The 21069-nt window shown below is 46.3% G+C and overlaps 1 protein-coding gene across 5 annotated transcripts in view; it reads right to left on the bottom strand.

Annotated features, from left to right (window-relative positions):
* LOC144121673 (sphingomyelin phosphodiesterase 4) overlaps positions 1-21069 on the bottom strand; it is a 73974-nt gene that overhangs the window by 21531 nt on the left and 31374 nt on the right. For 2 of the 5 annotated variants that reach the window (XM_077655012.1, XM_077655010.1), the window contains exons 7-12: positions 19389-19812; positions 14439-14593; positions 9466-9556; positions 7376-7488; positions 3847-3970; positions 1861-1900 (exon numbers count right to left, since the gene is read on the bottom strand). In XM_077655012.1, the coding sequence (XP_077511138.1) occupies positions 1861-1900; positions 3847-3970; positions 7376-7488; positions 9466-9556; positions 14439-14593; positions 19389-19812 (947 nt within the window). The remainder of the gene's footprint in view (positions 1-1860; positions 1901-3846; positions 3971-7375; positions 7489-9465; positions 9557-14438; positions 14594-19388; positions 19813-21069) is intronic. The other 3 variants (XM_077655013.1, XM_077655011.1, XM_077655009.1) reach the window with 2 other exon arrangements.

Here is a 21069-nt window from a genome sequence, read left to right as displayed (position 1 = left end):
CGCCTCCCACTGCTCAAATGACGTGTACTGTGTCTGTAAGTGGCTCGGTTTCGGCCCACATCCCCATGAAATGCGGAAGAGTGTTGGGGAGCCCTGGCACCACGGGCATGTATCAGGGTATAGTGTTGGGTGCATGAGGTGGAGTTTGTGCAGATGAGGGAAAGTGTTCATTTGGTTCTAACGCCAGGAAATAGTTTCCTGGGTGTCTAATTTTTTGTAAGGAGGAGGGTATTTTCGGCGCTGGAGATGCTGGAACTCTAAGCGTTCGTTGCACGTGGAGGAAATAGGGATGAATTGGAATGCGCTAGATGGCCCCGCTCAGTTGATTCCTGCTCGAGCTAAAGCGTGCGCCCTTTCATTTCCCTCTAGTCCCTCATGACCAGGGGTCCTCGTGACCAGGGGTCCACGTTATCAGGTGGGGTTTATTGAGGGGTTGGCTACCCATGAGTCGAGCGATGTGCCTTGGGACGCGTCCTCGCAGGAAGTTTCGGCAGGCTTGCTGTGAATACGTGATCACATGAGTGCTGCGCCTTTGCTCGTCGCAGTGCCATATGGCAAGTACAACAGCAGCGGTTTCCACTGCCGCTGGAGAGTTTGCTATGACGGAGGCAGCAAGCACCGGGAAGAATTCAGAATTTATCGCGACAACTGCGCATTTATTGTGCTCCGGGTATGACGCGGCGTCCACATACACCACGTTGGTTGAGATGACAAGTTGCTTGCGTAGGTAGGAAATTCTTGCTTTGCACCTGCCGGTGTGGACATCTTTGAACATATGCTTCGGTATCGAACTACTTTGATTTTATTTCTTTGTAGTTTCTCTAGGGAGGATTGAGAATCCAGGGCTCGTATGTTCGCCGTCGTGCCTACACGCCTGAGAAGGGCGTGGCAGGCTTGTGTTTGTTGGAATCGGACTGTTTGTGATGCGAGGACTGCTTCCTGGTCTTCGGCATAAGTGTTGAAAAGGCCAAGAGCGTGAAGTGAAAGCTGGGCGAGCCGTCGCCTGATACTGTGTACTGCCCACCTGATCGAGCACACGAATGCGGTGCAACTTCAACTGCGATTGTAATAGCAATTACAATTGGTGCAATTGCGATTGTAGCTTTCTGCATTCTCGTCTTGGAGTTGGAGGTCTGAGCATGAGTAAAAGATAATCATTTAATAAAAAACTTGATTGCTTAAAGCAAGAAAACAAACAAATGCTTACAAAAGTGAATGAAACCGCAAACAAACAAAAAAAAAAAACACAAGGAGGTCCATTCACAACCAACGGTGACTAACGGTGATGCTTGTAATGACTGATTGTGATCGGGGGGGTGTTGGCACATACTGAACGCTGTTGGGGTCCCTTGAGGAAAAAAGTTTGAAACCTCCTGGCTTAAAGGATTTGTTTCCAAGCCGTGTATGGGATTTATGTAGCATCTCAGAAAGTCCCAAGCTAAACTTCAGAAAGATGACCAGTGTTCCTTTGACCTTCAAGAGATTTGGAATGCTGGCTGAAATGCATAACACGCCACAGAGCAAGCCCCAGAACGAAACGTTTTGGGCTTGTTACTTTTGATAAAGGGCATCTAATGTAAATTGGAGTTTTCCCCGAGCTCCATTGCGTATGTCCGGCACTGAGCCACTAATGAACCACCATGGCAGAAATATTGATAAAGTGCCACTGTTGCTGTGGCATGATATGATCCGAATGAGCGATGCATGAATTCACTAACAGAGAAAAATGGAGAGACTAGTGCGAATAGAATAGCACTCTCTGCTCCTGCAGAGCAAGACTGATGTTGGCGCCATTTGCTCCAGTGGTGGAGCTCAGCCCTATATACCCAACAACGTGAAATTCATACATGATCAACTCACCTTCTTTAATCATCGAATACAGGTTACGCTGGCTAAAAACCTGCAAACAAGTGACAAAAGAAAACATAGAATGAGGTACATTGCAGAGCACATAAAAAAAAATAAATCGGGAAAAGCTGTACTATTGCCAGTAGCGATGCTGCTTGAATTACCAATTTACAAAAGAAAGAACATTGTTTTCACTTAAAAGCAACCAATAAAATACAATGCACTCAGAGTGCACAACCTGGTGCCACTCTAAATAAGCAATGTCCAAAACCTCAGCCCTTGGTGCGAACATGTTTTAGTGTGATAGCACTATTCCGAAGGGTAAACGCCCGAGCAAGATCTTGCGATGTTTGTTGTGCCAAGTGAAATAAATAAATAAAAAGAAAGGAACTATCCATGACAGATTTGAACCCATGGCAGAACGAACCAATCAACTCTACTGGCCACTGCAAGAGAGCATTAGGCTATCGTCACAGCTGAACAAGCCTCTGTTAAACTGCAACACACTCTCGCGCTGTGCACTGCACATAGTCTTCTTCATCAGCTAATATTACGATCAAACTAATATTTGCGCTCAGAGCTATGTGGCGGTAGTGACAGAGAGGTGTGCACTGCCTGCTTTGGCGTGGACAACGCTGTGGCAGAAACATGGCACTAAAGCAATGCTGACAACACGGTTGCAGAAACGCAGCGCACATTGGGTAAACGGCACTGATGATGAAAAAGCTGAAGACTAGCATAACTGGCTCCCAAGTGGGTGGACACAAGCGCGCTTTCAGGTATGTGGAGGTGGTGTCCACCCACAAAAAACTGCTTTCGCACAATATTTCTCGCTTTGCAATGCTAAAACACCAGCCATTTTTCATTTCTACAAGCTTCGATAATTCACTACCAGGCACAACAACCATCAGTTCCATCATCTGGCGGTCATTAAAACCGCTTCCTACTAATGCAAAAAAATTTTCATCCCCAACATGACCTTTCCCTCCACACGTCAACCAGCTGCTTCTTGATAAACGACATGGACCAATACACTGACAGCTGCTGTTAACTAGAGATTGGACGTTCCAGCTTAAACTGAAAGAAACTGGCAAAAGTGTGATGCATTCATTTTTTGAAATTCATCTTTAACCAAAAGAACAGGTATCCTTGACATTCAAGCCACTACTAGCTGGCTATGGACTTGGAATGACAAAATTAAGAACCTGGGGCATGGTATCAGCAATGGTACAGTTTGGTTAAGTAAGCAATTTGAGGCCCTGCTGCATGGCCTCAGACATCGCATTTCAGGCCGTGAGCATCTGCTAGTGCAGCGCTGACAGCCCATAGAATGTCATCACCCACTTAGGGCTGCTGCTTGGTTAATTAAGTTTATTCACCGCATGTAAAGGATACTGGCAAGGGTTACAATCATTACAAGTCAGTCAGCATGAAACTACACATAAGTGACAAAACAGTGCCATGTTTTGGCTTCCACAACGACTCAGTGGCAGTTCCATCGCCGATGTTAGGTGTCTGTCTTGCTAAGCCATAACATGACAACCAAGTCTTTAAAACGAAACTCCCACTTGGGCTTTTAACAATTCCTTCTCTGAAGATAGCCCCAAATATATATATTTATGCAACAATTACTGGTGTATCAACTGTTCTCGCGAAAAAAAAAAAAGGCCCAAGATAAACTTTACATGACTATTGATCACAAAGGGGCAGCATCACATATTTTACCTTAAAAAGAAGCGATTAATTCGCCCAGAGAGAATAGCAATTGCAAAATGAAAAATCGATTACTGCATTGTGAAATAAATGCTTAAAATTTCAAAAAGTGAAAACTGGAAAAGTCCAGCTGCTGCTAATGGCCCCACAAAAAGGCACGCTGACTTTATTTGTCCTGTCTAGAAGGGAAAACACAGAACCTTGATTCTCCAATCACAAGAAGGTGGGGAACAAAACAAGATTTAAAAAAAATTAAAAAAACCCAGAGAACACCCCCCCACACACCTTTGCAACGCGGAAGAGCATGAACGCGTTGCGGCGGCTCGCGAGCTCCATGCGGCACAACCGGGGCAGCAGCATGCCCAGCAGCTCCGTGTAGAAGAGCAGGTGCTCCTGCACGAAGGGCTGCCTGCAATGCAGTGGAGGAGGAGAAAGACTGTGTTCACCTACTAACCCTGCAACACTGTTTCAAACGTCTGGTCAGTAAAGTACCGCATATTTCGGCGAATAAGTTGACCCCCTAAACTTGCAGCCCGTGCTGGCTAACAGAAAGTTGGCTCTAAATACAGTAAAAACTCGTTAATTCGAACTTGAAGGGGACTGGAAAATTGTTCGAATTATCGAATGAGCGCTAGAATGAGCGGTTATAGCGCCCCGCTGCGCGGGCAGAACCCGAAGCAGTCACATCTAGACTTGTTATCGCGAGTTAGGCGCTACTGCACGTTTTGCGCCGGGCATATTCTGAGAATTAAATTCATTCTGTCCTAGTGGCAAATGGAATAAATTGATCGGCCAGTTATGCACCAGAAAAAAGTACTGGAATGCATCTGCATGAGCAGTGAGGTTTAGTGCTGGAATATATGACGCTCTTTATGCTACAAAACATGTTTATTTATGGGGAAGTGTTGTCAAAATTAAAAGTAATCAGCGAAGTGCATTTGCTTGCATTTCTTCTGCCGAGACTCCATCAGCATCATCTGCAGCTTGCCCAAAGCTCCTGCGCAACGTCAAGAGCTCTCAATGACAGAGAAGTGGCGTGCTGCAACATCGAGCGCCGATGATACTTCACGTGCACTTGGCGGTGGCATAGCCTCGTCGCCGCCGTCGGACTCATCACTGTCGGCTGTTCTCACTGCACGTGAGCGCTGCGACGTCTGCTTGGAGCATGCAGCCTCAATTATATCGCCATCACTCAAGGGCTCCAACGTCTCCACGCTGCCATCCACGTAGCTCGTGCACGCTTGCGGCACCAACAAAAGCCGTTATCGCCCGCACCGCCATACTACGTTGTTTACACCACGTGATCGCGACCCAGCGGCCGTCGCGCAACGAAAACCTGGAACGGCTCGCGCCAAAGCATCAGTGGCACGGGCGGGTGCTCCGGCAGCAAAAACCTGCTACCGCATGCACCGGAGCGCGAGCTTCGTGAGCCTCGTGCACTCAACTTTTTTTATTCTTTACCATTGTTTTACATCTCTGGTAAATTTTGAGCAGGTTTTACTCGCTACGGGTCAACTATCTACGAGGACCGGTGGCAGCCAGCGGCTCAGAGTTCGAATTAACCGTAGTGGATGCCGACTTGTTCGAATTATCGGGAGTTTTCCCCCCATTGAAATACACAGGGCTATGCCGGGACCCGGGCGTCAGTTCGAATTAACCGTAACTTCGAATTGACAAGTTGTTACTGTATAACCTCGATAAGCCACCCCAATGCGCCTCATTGGGAACACTTATATTGGGGCTGCAGCTAAATCGCTACTCCACTTCCAAACATCCAAGGAGTCAATGACAGACTTCACAGCTCTGCGGCTCAAGCCGTACAGCTGGAAAAGAGAGTTGTGGGGCAGTGCATGGATGTCCCACAAGTCGTTTTTCAAACAATGCTGTCCCACAACTCCTGTGATTCCCAAGTGTGACTGCACGCACCGCTGAGGGTGAAAACTAAACACGTTGACTGATTTGCCATCTGGTTGGGTTTGATGGCTTATAACAAACTGACACATCTCCAACCAAAAACTTTAATTTAAAACCCAACAATTCGAAGCCGGCCCTGCTAATTCTTCAGGGGCGATTGGGGGCAATAGCTAGCGTCATTAAGTATGCATGGAGGGGAGCAGGAGGTAAAAACGAGGAAAGCGACGATGTGAAAGGTGCGGGGGAGGGGTAGGGAGTGGAGGGGTTAAGGCAGTAAGTCTTGGATTGTGCAGAAGCAGTCAATAGAGACTTTTCTTCTTTGAGCTGCAGAGCGAAGTCCCTGTGCATACATTGCAGGCAGGTTTTCCTTTGTGTGGTTGCAGTTGTTCGGGGTTGTTTGAATGTGCCAGGATTCGAGAAAGAGCCTTTAGCGGTAATATGTTTCAGTTCCGAGGATGCTGGTTTCGTTGAAGTTGTATCTGTGGTCTGAGTCTTCGGGACGTTCGGCTACAGAACTGCGCTCTGTTGCGAAGTTGTGGACATAGTTTTTAAGTTGCTGAGTTCTTTCTCTTAGATTTTTGGTTTCACCGACGCAGCTTGCGTCGCGGTCGGCACAAGGAATTTTGCAGATAATGCTTTGGGTCAAGCCGGCTTCAAAACGTTGGATTTAAATTAAAGGTCAGTGTTTAGTATAAGCCATTGAGCCATTAATGGTATCTGACACTTCGAACACCACAAATACTTATTAATAAGCACACAATTCACAAGCATGCACACACACGCACAAGCGCACGCACACACACAAAAACACACAAAAGCTGTCGATTTACTGTTCTGCCTTTACTAACAGTTTCAGACAAAAGAGGAACCTTTCTGCACACTGCCACAATACCTGTTCCCACAAAAAGTGGCAAGGCATTTAAAGTGAGATTTGGAAGTGGTTTTCGAAAGTTGCCTGTACAGCAATTGTAATAAAAGCTATGGGAATAAAATTTGCAAGGAATCTTAAAGATAGACACAGCTTGCATTTGGGCTCAGAACTAGGTTGAAATTTTGTCTAGTATTTTTTTCTTCTTTTTGTCCTACAAATGCACCCTTTTCTAAAAATCTACTATATGCAGAGTGTCCTGTATGACAGTAGCAACCATTATCTACACAACTGGTACTAATTATTGCCTTCGAACAAAAACTAGATTAATTATTTTTCTTTGTTGCTGCAATATAATCTGCCGCCTTTAGGTGGCTTTTTTAGTCAGAAAAATATAAATGAACTTAGGTTACTGATTCTGGCACCATTTATGTAAACGGCATTGATTAACATCTGCAAGAAAATTGTTTGCTTTCGCCTTGTATTTCCCGAAAAAAGGGTACCCAAACCTGTTTTGTTTTTTTTTTTGAGAAATTCACTAATAAACTGTCTGAAAATGCCCCAATTTTCCGGCTGACTCGTATGACAGCAAAAAGGGATGAGAAATCATTTTTTAAATCTCAAATATCCCAGTGCAATATATTTCCTGAATGATGAAGAAATTCTCGACCAGATGATCGCAAAACCTCGAAATAAAATTTGTTAGACAAAACAGTCTCACCCAACCTTATTCAAGCAGACACACAAGTTACATGACAGCAACCTTTCTATGTGCAGACATCAGACACTGTACATGAATCACTTCAGCTACTGACCACTTCAGTAATTTACACATACATACCACTACATACATCTTATCTCATTGATCAGGTGTCACAAAAACTTCAGACTCAACTGCTCGACGCACCACGGCAACACCGATTATGAAAAGCGACAAAACGAGTGTATTTCACGCCAGAACAGAAGGGTGATAACATCCCATTTCTGTGCGAAAGCAAAGACCAAATCCAAAAACAGCAGGGCAGTACTGACCATTGTGCCTCAATTTCTTGGTTGTGTGCCTCTTGACGGCCTCCTGCAGGCTTGCTCTGATAGGCAGGGGCATACCTCCAGGGTTGGATGAAACTCAGCCATGTCTCCAACGGCTGCCAAAAGAGTCGGAGCAAAAAAAGAAAAAAAAAAAGAACATTACAACAGAAAAAAAAAGTTCTCACAATTCATGCAATGCTCGGTGATCCCCTAAGACTTATCAGAACTAGGCCGCGCAGCTTCCGGTTTTCACTGAAAAATTTGGATATACATCTGCAGCTAAAAAAAAAGAAAAGATAGGGAATCGGTTGAAACCGAAAAGCACCGATTTCTGGACAGGGTTGAGCTAGCCAAATGCAGTTTTTGCCGAGGAGCTTTCCTGTTCTTTTATTCTTAAAAGCACAGAACTGTTGAAGAGGCACTCAGAGCAGTACTGCAGACATTTTAAACTCATTTTAAAGAGCACAGTGGACACGGTTGACCACCTAAGCACAGATAGCCAACTCAATTCTAGGAATTTTTTTGTTATTAGAAGCAAATTTTAGTGGTTGATCCTTGGAACTATTCTTTTTTTTTTTATCCATGGCGAAGCTGGCTTGGATTCGGCTAAGCAGATGGGTACAAAGATTAGCCGTCTCGGTGGTGAGTACTGGATCAGTGCTCTCACCGAGAGCTACCAGGAACTAAGGAATAAGTTCAATGCTCTCTATCCTTTGTTGTAGGTCTCGGACAAAAACAGCCTCTCCACAGTGAGCCCGCCACGATAGTTTTCCATGGGCTGCTGCTGATTTCATGAAGCATTAGGAATTCAATTGAGGAGCCAAGAGTTCAAAGCACTTGTGTACACTCTACAATACTTACAATAATTTCTGAGAATAGATTTTTTCTGCTAGACATTTGCCTCGTAACTCGAGGTTATAAAGACGTTTTAGTCGGAGAACCTCCTCACATGCAAGCTCTGTCTTGTGTGTACCTTGTCTCCCTGCTAAAGAACTGGAATCAGGCACCACAGTGGGCAGTCGAGGCATGGGTAACCTAATAAACATCATAGGCGAGAACCTAAGAATGCAGCTTGCTGCTCTTTTACAGTATTCTGAAAGCGCTCAGACAAGTTGCTTAAGAATGTCCAGCCGAACACCTACTGTACGGGGTAACGAAACTTTTGCTTGTGCAACTTTGCCCATGTTGAGATTCGAGTGCACGTACACAAGCTTTTGCACGTCTTTTCCGCAAGCCTGCTGCAGCACAGCTTCGTACGCATATTACCGAATCACAGTTTTTTTTAATGGCAGCCAGTTTCATATGCATATTACCCAATCGCAAGCAGAGAATTCGAAGCAGCTGACATGATGGTCGACATGTAGCGGCGGGTTGCTAAAAAGGCCTTTTTACCATGTGGACAGCTTCAGGTGCTTACAAGACTCTGAAACAGCTCTGTTAAACTAAATTTTACTTGCATAGTAAGAAATGCCAGGTATCAACAGAATTTTGGTGTTTTTTTTTTACCTTCCTATGGGCAATCGCGGCAGTGGGCAGTGGAGTGCCGGAAAGGTCCGTTTGAATAAAGCATGATTGGTACCTGTACTGCAGCATTAATTCTTATCGCATTTACTTTTTTGGTAATTTCGGCTTCCAAGCCCTGCAGATTATGTTAGTAGTTTACATTGAAGTTAAACATAAATTCCTCGCGTGAGAAAAGTAGCATTTTTATTAGGCACAATTTATGTTCGGATTTTACGACGCCCGCATTTTACGACGCTTTTTCGTGGTCCCGAGAAAGTCGTATAATCGGGGTTTCACTGTAGCTGCATCCTATATGATGGTGGCCGTGACTGCCCCCATGTAATCAACACTGCTGCGCACCCAAAGCTCGCACATTCTTCTTTGTCGGTTACAATTCTCGGGTCGCTGTGCCACTATACAGAACTCATCCCATTTTAACTAAGCCTTCTGGTTTCCATAGTAGAGTCTGCACAGCAAGTTACAATTATGCAGAAGGCTTCCAATTTTTGACCCACCTGAAAGTGCCACTTCTGGAAAGGGAACAGTTCCAGGATAAGGGTCGAAGTGCGAGATATGGCGATGGCACTCACCAGCCTGAAAGAGTTGTCGAGCGGCCAGTGGGTGAGGGCCTGCTTGAGGAACTCGTACAGCCTCTTGCGAAGCAGCTGCGGCACCATCCTGCTGCAAGATGGCAGAAGAGCAACACGTACAATCACATTATGGCATGCCCTGGTGACCACAATTCATGTTCCGTGATGCAAGCACAGCAAGCAAAAAAACAAGAAACTCAGTGGCACTCATTAAGCAACACGACAGAAATGCATGAGCAGTCACCATTACGAACTACCGTGTTTACACAATTGTAAGACGACCTATTTTTGTAACCGCTTTCGTAACACAGCATGCTTCGCTCAAAGCAGATGTGCTATGCCAAAGCATGTCAATGCATGGAAAGAGAGAACTAAAGCGGCTGTTTGGGCTTGTTGGTTGCGAACCATGTTACACGCGCACGGCTGTCAGAGCACGGGCGCGGACAGATATTGAAAGGGTCATCATTGAGGCAAGGATGATAGCCAAAGCTGGAGACAAGTGCGTCAGCACGCCTTCAATTTTACTTACAGACAAGGAGTCCAGTTTTCTAGGCCCACTATGAACACGTCCTTTTTTTAATCACGTCTGCTTTTAATTCTTGTTCTAGAGAACTTTCAACTTTTTGACTCAGTTTGACTATGAACGGTTGACTCAGCTTTTGCGTTGCGTTTTGTATTGTTATGTTATGCGTTTGGCCCCGACCCTGCTTTTAGCTTCGACTTTTACTTAGTGTTCGGTGACTATATTGTTATTTTCGTTTTCGTTTTGCCTTGTGCTGCATTGGCGGCAAAGGTTGCTGACTGATCATTTTCCATGCGTCGTGGTCCTCTCGGTTTTATCGGTTCTTGGCTGACTTTGCGTTACCCAGATATGTATCACTTTGATATTGTGTACTTCGTTTTGTTTTTTTGTATTAGATATTTGAACGCGTTTGCTATTTTCTTGGTCACGTGGGTGTTGGACTGCATTATATAAGCTGCTCATCTTTCTGAATAAATGTGTTGGTAGTCAGCGCCCTGTCCTGTCCACTTCTGTTCGTCCTTGTTTTTTTCGCGCTGCATTCTTTTACCATGAAAGAGAGAAGTCTGAACGGCGCCAAGGTTGCAGGCAATGTCTTGACATAAAATATAAATTACAACTCATATACATTGTCGATAAAAAATTTGGAGGAAAAAACAAATGACCATTTTATTGTGAATTTTTTAGGGAAAAAAAACCTAGTCTGGAAAATTCTAAGCCCTGCCACATGACGAGACATTTGGGACATTTTTAATGTCCGCGATTTTGAGCGTACGAACTGGGAAATTGTATGAACTGGGAACGTATCAACGAGGTTTTATTGTATATAAATTAAAAGGCCCCTGAAAAGGGTGTTTGAGGTTGTCTATAAAATGCTCGCATTACGCAGAGTACAGGCCAATGAGCGTTCATGCTGCATACAAGACCTCAAGAGCGAGCCGATAATTTAGCATACAATTTTCGACAATCCCCCACTTGTGCGCCTAGAGGTGACTTGCAGTGCTGGGTTTTCACCCGAATCCATGCTCGTTACGTCAGCAGCAGACTGCTAGCACTGGTTCGCATGCGTCGGCAGCCGGCGGAGGAGCAGACATTTCAGCATGCAAAAAGTGACGAGAGGAGAGGGAAAGGCACAAAGACGCTAAAACTCAAATTTTGACTACCGATAACTCAGCTTCCACAGAACGCATCTAAAAAATTCTTGCTGGAGGATATTTGTGAAGGGGCGTCCTTTAGCACCTTAGGCACATCGCATCTTTGTTGAGACACCCTTTCACAGCCCCTTTAAGGGGGGACACGGGTCTTTGGGACCAAAAAATGACCAAAAAGTCGAATTTTCGAAAATGGCATTTTCGGAATCTACAACTATTAATCTCCAGTTTCACAAATTTTTGTCTCCCAGAAATCAATATTTTTGCCGTATTACGAAATGTAAATCACCGCGTCACCTGATTTTGTGCATGAGCAGACGATAAAAACGGTGCATTTTCTACTCCCCGGAACGCTCGTCTCAGCGCGCCGATCGCAGCCATCTTGGTCTCGTTTGAAAGAAGACTCTCTACGCTTCAATTTCCCGCCGCTTGTGCTTGCATGCCCTGAATGGCCGCGGAGAAAAAGAAGCACAAACAACAAAGAAAGCGCGAGGTCCGATTCGCTGATATGAGCACGTGACTGAAACGAGCCCTCCCATTGGCGGATTCTAGCATGCTTCGTCTGCTAGGCTTGCTGCTGGTCGCTGGCAGACGCGTCCCCGGCGCCATTTTGTTGAAAGAAGCGAGACCGACGCACAACGATGTCGCCGATTAAATTCCACTCGCGGCACAAGTTCGGTCAGAGGAAAAGAAATAAGCGAGTCAACAACCTTCCTTCACGTCCTGCATCATCGGAAAGCACCGATAATGCGCAAGAGCCAGCGGCCGGTGAAGCGGCGTCAGCGGACGTCGACGTAAGCCTAACGAGCTCGGCGACAGCTACGCACAGCGGCCGCATACGCTGCGACACCAGGATGCTACAGCGTTCGGAATTGCTCGAAATCGAAGGGAAAGCTAAAGAAAAGCTACAAGCTCTCGATTCGACTTCAGCAACGCAGAGGAAACAGGATTTCATCGGCAACTGCGACGATCGCCCGCTTCGAGACGCCAACGGCAGTGTACACGATACTGCGTTCACTATTGTGAATCTGGAATCTTTCACCGAACTGCTGAGTGCCGTCAAGTGCAAGGTGTGTGGCGGAAACGTGGACGTTTCTAAAGGTGATCGTGAATACGGTTTAGCCGTGAGGCTCGCTCTCTTGTGCGTGAACTGCGGCGAGATTTCATCTGCGTGGAGTTCGCCGCGCGCTCAAGGGAGCCAAAAAATAAGTCCATTTACTGTTAATATTCTTGCTGCACGGGCAATGCAAAGTACGGGAAATCGGCAAACCGCACTGAACGATGTCTTTGCAGTAATGAATATCTCCCATAGAGGGCTTCACAGTAAAACCTGGCAAGGTTACATGAAAAACAAGCTGACGCCCGCGACAACACGCGCAGCCGAAAAAGTGATGATGGACAGCGCCCGTTCCGTTCGCGAGCTCTACACAGAGTTGCACTTGGACAACCCTGGAAATATCGCTGTCTCGTTCGACGGTTCGTGGATGACCCGGGGTCATTCATCGCACATCGGTGTGGCAGCAGTGATTGAGCTGTTCACTGGGCTTGTACTAGACTATGTTGTGTTCAGCAACTTCTGTGCGGGGTGCAAGCACGGGCCTACGGAAAGTGACCCATCGTATGAGGCATGGAAGAGCAGCCACAGGTGTCAGAAAAACACGGAAAAAAAATCTGGCGAGATGGAAGTGCAGGCTGCACTTGTCATGTTTCAAAGGTCATTAGAGAAACATGGCCTTCGATACACGACAGTTTTGTGTGATGGAGATAGCCGCACATTTCTGGCACTGCAGGAGGCTGATGTGTATGGTTTTATAAAAGTGCAGAAAGAGGACTGCACAAACCATGTGCAAAAGCGCATGGGCACGGCCCTGCGCAATGTGATTGCTAAGCACAAAGGCGAGGGAACAGAGAGCCTCAGTGGCAAAGGCAAGCTCACGGGCGACCTTGTGAACAAGTTGACTGCATACTACAGCTGGGCTCTGAAGTCTCACACCGGAGATGTCGAAGCAATGCAGCAGGCAGTGATGGCCACGTATCACCACGTTACATCAAATGATAATGTGTCAAATCACAGCCTGTGCCCAACGGGCCAAAGCTCATGGTGCCGCCAAAATGCTGCCGCAGCAAAGGGAGAGCCCACTCCGAAGCACAGATATAGCTTGCCATTGCATGTGTGCAAGGCACTATTGCCAATATATCAGCGCTTGGCAGACCGAAAGCTGCTGGAGCGTTGCCAGCGAGGAAAAACTCAAAACAGCAACGAGAGTTTGCACTCGCTAATATGGTCACTGGCACCAAAGGAGCGCCATGCATCATTATTTGCGGTTCAAGCCGCTGTTGCAGAGGCTGTTGTCCGTTTCAATGCAGGCAGTCTTCAAGCGTCTTCCCAAATACTCAGCGAGCTGGACATTAACCTTGGCCTAAGTAACAGGAAGAGGATGGCTGAGAAGGATAGGCGACGAACAACCGAGTCTATGCGCAAACGGGCCTCTTCTGCAAGTGTGCAACGGGCACTGCAAAAGCGGCACTCTACCCACAAGCAGCAGTCAGACTACATGCCTGGTGCTTATTAGCCCCCAGGAAATATAAATATGCAGATATCATCATGAATATTCAATAAATTGTGGCCCATTTGGGTTTTTCTCATTTTTCTCAATTTGCAAATTTTTGCCACCCGGCTGTTTTGGGACAATGATATCTCTGCATCTAGAGCAGATAGAGACGTAATTTTTTTTTGCTAAAGGAAGCTTAAGGTGCAGGGGTTGCAATGTTCAAGACAGAATTCCCCTATCAGGCTTCAAAAATTAATGATTTTGCAAACTTTTGAATGCTTGACAAGCACATTTTGAACGTTGATGTTCAAAGTTTCATTAAATTACACACATGGATAAAATGAAAAAACTGCCTTGAACATTGCATTCTCTATTCATTAGGCTATGTAGCCATGTTTAAAAAATTAATTTTTGCCGAGCCATTTTCATTGTAGTGAGGTTCTAATTAATGACTAATTAATGTGATGTAACTTGGGTAATAACTAGCTTAGAAAAAAAAGAAAGGCATATTTGAAATCAGCACAAAAAACTGGGCAATGTAGTTAAATCTCATTATTATTGGCATAGAAATAATGAAAATAGCTTTAAGACCAGTGTCCCCCCTTAAGTGCCTTTGAGGCTTACTACAGTAGCTAAGAGGACGCCTCAGCAGCTGAAATAGATAACAGATTTTGCCAGGACAGTGGATAGTATATTTCTCTTGGGGCGTCCCTGCAAACCAACAGCTGTAAGTGAAGGATGGGAGCTCACATCTTGATGTCATCCAGCGGATGATGGTGATTACACTGGTATAGGGCTCCCCCGTTCTTACTGCTTGTGTCCGGAATAGAGTATCGGAACTGGTGCAGGTACTTCACCACCACTCGCACTATCAGCATGTGGAAGTCGCTCCGCATGTAGGACTCCTGTGGTGGACAGGCGAAAATGCAACGAGATCATCAGCAAGATGCACTGTGAGGCTATTTGATGTAACAATGGTCACAGGAGCATGTATATGCAATTTGGGCATGCACACACAAGAGGATAGGCGATCGATAATAGCCATCATAGAGGATGGCTTCATAGCGCAGTGCACCCGGCACTGTTGTGGCAATTTTCACCGAGTAAAATTCTGTTGTGTATCCGGTGTCGTCCTGTCTAGTCCTTGTGATTGCGTCTTTTCTGCTGGTTTTTTTCTGTAATCGCGTTCTGAAATGAGCTTTAACAAACGAAGTACCATGTCTGCTTTGTGCACACTTGTCAGAAGTGTACCGGAAAGGAGGGCCAGGCAAGTTTGGATTCTTGCGGAACCCATTAAAGCAGCACGTGGAACCCAGTTTGAGAAGCCCTGCTGTAATGAGATATTTCAACACAACTGGCATGCTAACGCATCTTCTAAAGAGCACTTCTTGTAAGATGGAGATGATTTTCATGGCCCCTTTAAGTTTTCCTCGTATTAAAAGGTCCCTGAAAAAGGTGTTTGAGGTTGTCTATAAAATGCTTGCATTATGTGGAGTGCAGGCCAACAAGCGTTCATACTGCATACAAGAACTCAAGAGCGAGCCGACAATTTAGAATACAATTTTCAACAATCCCGCTTGTGCCCCTAGAGGCGACTTGCGGTGCTGGGCTTTCGCCCGAATCTGTGCTCGTTACGTCATGTAGCACTTGTTACGTCAGCAGTAGGCTGCTAGCATTGGTTCGCTCGCGTCAGCAGCCGGTGGAGGGGGCGAGTGCAAAGGGGCAGCGGAGGAGCGCCGACATTTCAGCGTGAAAAAAGTGACGAGAGGAGAGGGAAAGGCATGAAGACGCCGAAATTCAAATTTTGACTACAGATAACTGAGCTTCCACAAAACGCATCCAAAAAATTCTTGCTGGAGGATATTTGTGAAGCGGCGTCCTTTAGCATCCTAGGCACATCACATCTTTGTTGAGACCCCCTTTCACAGCCCCTTTAAGTACACCGTGCTTTAATACACAAAATGGCTTTACGAACATGACCCAGAGTAATACAGAAAATTAAATTGTGGCAAAGCAATCTCTAGCCACCTTTCTTTTCTGTCTTATTAGTAGCTATGACATCTTGCACAGTTTTAAATATCAGCTAGCCTAATGCGAGTAGCTTGCGAGGAACAGCTGCTACAATTACTATGCTACTGGCCGTATCGCACCACCCTTAAAATTTTATGTTCTTCAAAGCTGTAGTCATCATACAATTGATGACGACAGTGATAAACTTTCATGGCACAAGGGCAGCTCTGGCTAAAGAACACCACGCAAAAGGTAAACAGTTAACACAGGTTGAGGCCTGTGTGCAAGGGATCAAAAACACTACAAAGGCATCCCCTTTACATTTTTCTCCGTCGTTGATAATGTGAATTGGTCACATTTGCATGACGCTAGTTGACCATTATGCGAAATTCTATAACTGGGCCTTTCTGCATATCAAATGTAACGAGTACAAAGTGGCTGACCAAGTGGCCAATTTTAAACAATCACCGCAAAAATGAGTGGTTTCGTTCGATCAATAATGTGTTACAGTAAAAGCTCGTCAATTTGAACTGACGCCTGGGCCCCGGCACAGCCCTGTGCATTTCAATGGAGGAAAACTCCCGATAATGCGAACAAGTCGGCATTCGCTACAGTTAATTCGAGCTAGGAGCAACTGCCTGACACCGCTCCTCGTAGATAGAATTGACCCATACACTCCAAATTTACCAGATATAAAACTATGAAAAAGAAAAAAAAAACGCCGAGTGCAAGAGTTTCACGGAGCCCGCGTTCCGGTGCATGCCGCAGCAGGTTTTTGCTGCCGGAGCGCTCGCCCACGCTGCTGATGCTTCGACGTGAGCCGTTCCGGGTTTTCGTTGTGCCGCGGTCGCTGGGCCGCGATCATGTGGTGTAAACAATGTAGTATGGCGGTTCAGGCGGCTACGGCTTTTGTTGGTGCCGTGAACTACGTGGACAGCAGCGTGAAGATGTTGGAGCGCTTGAGCGACGCCAATATAATTGAGGCTGCATGTTCCCAGCAGACATCACAGGGCTCACATGCGGTGAACACAGCCGACAGTAACGAGTCCGACAGCGGTGACGAGACTATGCCACCGCCAAGTGCACATGAAGTAGCTTCGGCGCTCAATGTTGCAGCATGCCACTTCTCTACCACTGAGAACTCTGGCATTGCACAGGACCTTTGGACAAGCTGCAGATGATGCTTATAGAGTCTCGGCAGAAGAAACGCAAGCAAATTCACTTCACCGATTACTTTTAATTTTCACAACCCTTCCTCGTAAATAAACATGATTTGGAGCATAAATAGCGTCGTATATTCCAGCACTAAAGCTCGCTGCTCACACGAACGCATTCCGATACTTGTTTCTGGTGCATAACTGACCAATCAATTTATTTCATTTGCCATTAGGACCGGTTGAATCAAATTCTCAGAATATGCCCGCCACAAACGTGTAGTAGCGGCTAGTTTGTGATAACGAGTCTAGATTTGACTGCTTCAGGTTCTGCCCATGTGGCAGGGCGCTATGACCGCTCATTCTAGTGCCCATTCGATAATTCGAACTTCGCTTAATTCAAACGATTTCCTGGTCCCCATCGAGTTCGAATTAACGAGCTTTTACTGTATATGGCCGTCATTGTGTCGCCTCTATAATTCTTCCAACGTGAGCTCCATCACCTCGTTTTGGTCAACTATGTATGTGGGAAACCCTCTTGCAGAATTTCAAATGAAGCTGCCAAAGGGGGGCGGAGTCAAAGTGTCGATGGCAGGCCAAAATTTGGAATTGACTCTACGAAACAAAAACAGCATAGCTGCACAGTTTAGTTCTTTCTGAATTTAATGGTATAAGATTAATTGAAACATTGCCATAAAAACAAAAACTACCGTAAGTCATGTTGACAAAAGATATGGAGCTGAGAAAATCAAAATCGCATTTGAAATGTGCGCACCAGCCTTTTGGAAGTCGTTGCAGAGGCCTCAAAAAACAGCGGAATGCAGACACGAAAATATTTCACAGCAGTGAGTAATACCAGGTGGCAGGGAAGGGACCCAGCTTTCAAACAAAACTAAGATGGCAGCGATCGAAGACGCAGTTGTGAGAAGTGACGGGAGTGAACTCCTGCTGCATTTCGCTCTGAAATCTCCATTTCTGGGCTTCATAGACGCAAAATATATACATAATTTAGTAGTTGCAGGCCGATTGTAGACCTTGGAGGAAACTTTTAGGCAGGAACTTGACAGTATTGATCCCGAATATGCCATTTTTGCAAAATCGCAATTTTCGCATTTTTTGCTCATTTCAGGAGCTGCATCTCCCCTTAAGAGGAGAAAATTGCACAGGTTCCCACAGAATAAATTTGGACATTCTTTCCACTCCCTTGAATTCCGATTGAACGAGGTTTTGCCGTATACAGCTTGTCACAAATGGTTCGAAACATCAGCTCCAGCCATTCGTGGCCTGTTCCATCCCAACAGCAACCATAACCGGCACCAAGGTTATGTGCACATTATGGTGACATCATGACGGAAGGGAATATCTTCATTGGGTGACTAAGTTTTCATTGCTGAATGAACACACCGTATTAACATGATTGTAAGTCGACCTATCTTTCAAAATTTTAAAATCCGAAGTGGGGGGGGGGGGGGGGGGGTAGACTTACAATCGAAACGAAAACATCGCATTTGCAATTTTAAAGGCGAGAAACGAGATATCGGCCATGCTACAGCGTGGTTGCCTTTTTGCCATGCGGCTCTGTCGCATCGCCCAATAACGCAATCGCATTCTACGGGGAGCTCAAGCGTCCAACAAAGTTCTCTTTTTACTTCCAAATGCGCGCTCTGCGCTCAAGGGAGAGTTGATAGTTGATGGAAGGGCCGCTGTTCCAATCTAGGCGGCACCCCCACTCTGAACGGTAGCGGTGCCGGGGAGTGTCAGTAGCCGACGGACGAGCCATCGCCATTAACGCAGTTTCTCTTTGGCTCTGATGCATTTGACTACTGCCGCCCGCGTTTCCCAAGTTTTTAATGTAGTGCTTTGTCAGTTGTCATTTCTGCTACAGGTCTGGCAAGAAACCGGCGCTCCTTCACGGCTACATTCAAGATGGCTGCCATTCTTACGCCGAAGAAATGAACAGCTGCACGCCATGCCGCAAGTTCGACGTTCGTAACGGGTGATACAGGTGTGGCAGCTGCAGCGAGGAAAATTTTCAGCTGTTCCACGCGATGTCGTGATGTGGCTGTTTGCGAAGTGCGGAATTTGGCTGGACGACGACGTTAGAAGGACATGCTGTGGGGACCGCAGCAGTGATCACGACGGCAGCGCTAGTGAGGACGATGCCACAAGTGTGGACGAGTAGTCCAGTGACTAATACATTTTCATTTTGGAATGTGCCTACGGGTGCTCCTGCGCTCAGCAGCAGATAGCGGCTGGTGATAAACGGCGGCTGTTGGACAATGCTGTCGCGTTCATCTATTCAAGGCCAAGCTTTTTTTTTTTTTTCGAAAATGTGATTTGGGGGGGTCGACTTACATTCGAGTCATTTTACAATCGTGTAAATACGGTATGTGGCCGACAAGATTCCGCAGACTCAGAGTTCAACCTGGTAGCACCCCTGCTCGAAAACATTTCACAACCACCTGAAACTCTACCTCAATCAACCAATTACCGCAGCAACTTCTCAAAAGCCTAACAGCAAAACAAGCTGCCTCACCTCAGCCATGCTGCTGAATGAGTGGTGGAAAGACGTGGATCCAGCTGTGGCGCTCGGACTCATCCCATACGCTGTTGATGTCAGCGTCGATGAAGGCATGCTTAGTCCGGCTGGTGCCGCCTGCTGCCGGCCCAGCCAAAACTGGAGCAGGATCTCCAGGAAGGCCTCCGAGACACGCACATATGGGTTGCTACCACTGTGCCCCCCCATAACTGCCGGGCTGCCAACGGCGGGCGATGCTGCACCAGTCAACGCACCACCGCTCCGAGAGCTCCCCAGAAGGTCGTCCACGACATCTTTGCGGAAGAGGGAGAGTTGGTGGCGTGGAAGACCACCGGGACTACCATAGTAGCCGAGGCTGCCGCTGTTGGGGAGTGACAGTGACCCGTTCCAAAAGCTGGAGCCCGCATCTCGGCACAGTGAGCTGCATTGCGAGTGGGCAATTAATTAATGCATCTGTACGTGTCAAGGCTACAGGGGAACTATAGGGCACTGAATTAATTTCGATGACCAAATATGCACTAGCACAAAAATCTTAGCACATAAAATTTCAGCCTCATCATTGAAATGTGACTGCTGTGGCTGATATAGCCTGTATTTATCCAGATAACTAGCACGTCCGCATTACAGATGTACCCTGTACATTAGTAACTACAATTCATCAAAACTTTCTCAAGTGCGTGCAAATACAGTCGACGACAGATTTTTCGGATTCTCTAGGCACCACGAAAACGACCGAAAAACCAGGCAGTCCAGAAAATCAAATTTCACTAAAAAAATTACGAACTTATTACCAATAGGCCGGAGGAAGGGGTCAGTTGTATTGCACACAATATAGAGCTTTTCATGACTAAATAAATTTCGCTGCGTGACGTGAACACAGACAACGGGTGGCGACCGCTTTCATGAGCTTGGCCTGGCTGTGCTGCCCTTGGCATGTCTCCGATGAACGTACGGGTTGGGATAAAATATAAACAAGAAAACAAACATGCTGCTGCAGGAACTGCGCTGCGCCCGAAATACGATAGGACCGGGACGAGAACGCGAAGATGGTGAAACAATAAGAACTGAGAAACAGCCTAAGCAAGCGCTCCGTAGGCATTGTCCTCGTCCTTAGGCCTAGCGACTAGAGCCAAAATCGGCATCGTATCCGACGATATGCACTCTGCGGTGGCTTGCTGTCATCGAAACACCAGTTGTTTACAGTTTTACAATAGAATAGTGAGGTTTGCAGTGCGTTTGGCCGCGGGTACGCTGACCTCGCTTTGAAATGCACCACCATTTCCTCCTGTGCTCGCAGCTTCCGTGAAACCATACACCTCCCACGTGCTTCGCTGCTACCTCTTCTCATATTCGAGACGCAAGGCTCGGCATAGATGAGTTCTGCGAAGTCTAACTACTCTTCAAGTTTGTGTGGCGGAAGACATTCAAGAACAGTACGAATTCGAAACCATGCGGGCGCAATGTGCCGACTCGCACAGAATTTCAGCATCGCAAGTTAAGAGGCTCCCTTTAAGCTTGAATTTCGTTTTGTTTGATAAAGTTTTCGATGTCCTGCAGTTATGAATTAATGAGGTTCCACCGTACACATTATATGGCGGCTTCCGTATTGGCGGCGAGTGCGAATGAGGTCCGAAAAATCAAGCAGCCAGTTGCGGTGCGTCCGAAATTTCAGGCGCTC

Source organism: Amblyomma americanum, chromosome 2, assembly GCF_052857255.1.
Source record: "Amblyomma americanum isolate KBUSLIRL-KWMA chromosome 2, ASM5285725v1, whole genome shotgun sequence".
Taxonomy (NCBI): Eukaryota; Metazoa; Arthropoda; class Arachnida; order Ixodida; family Ixodidae; genus Amblyomma; species Amblyomma americanum.
The sequence above is the reverse complement of the archived record's forward strand: the minus strand, read 5'-3'. Positions and strand labels throughout refer to the sequence as shown.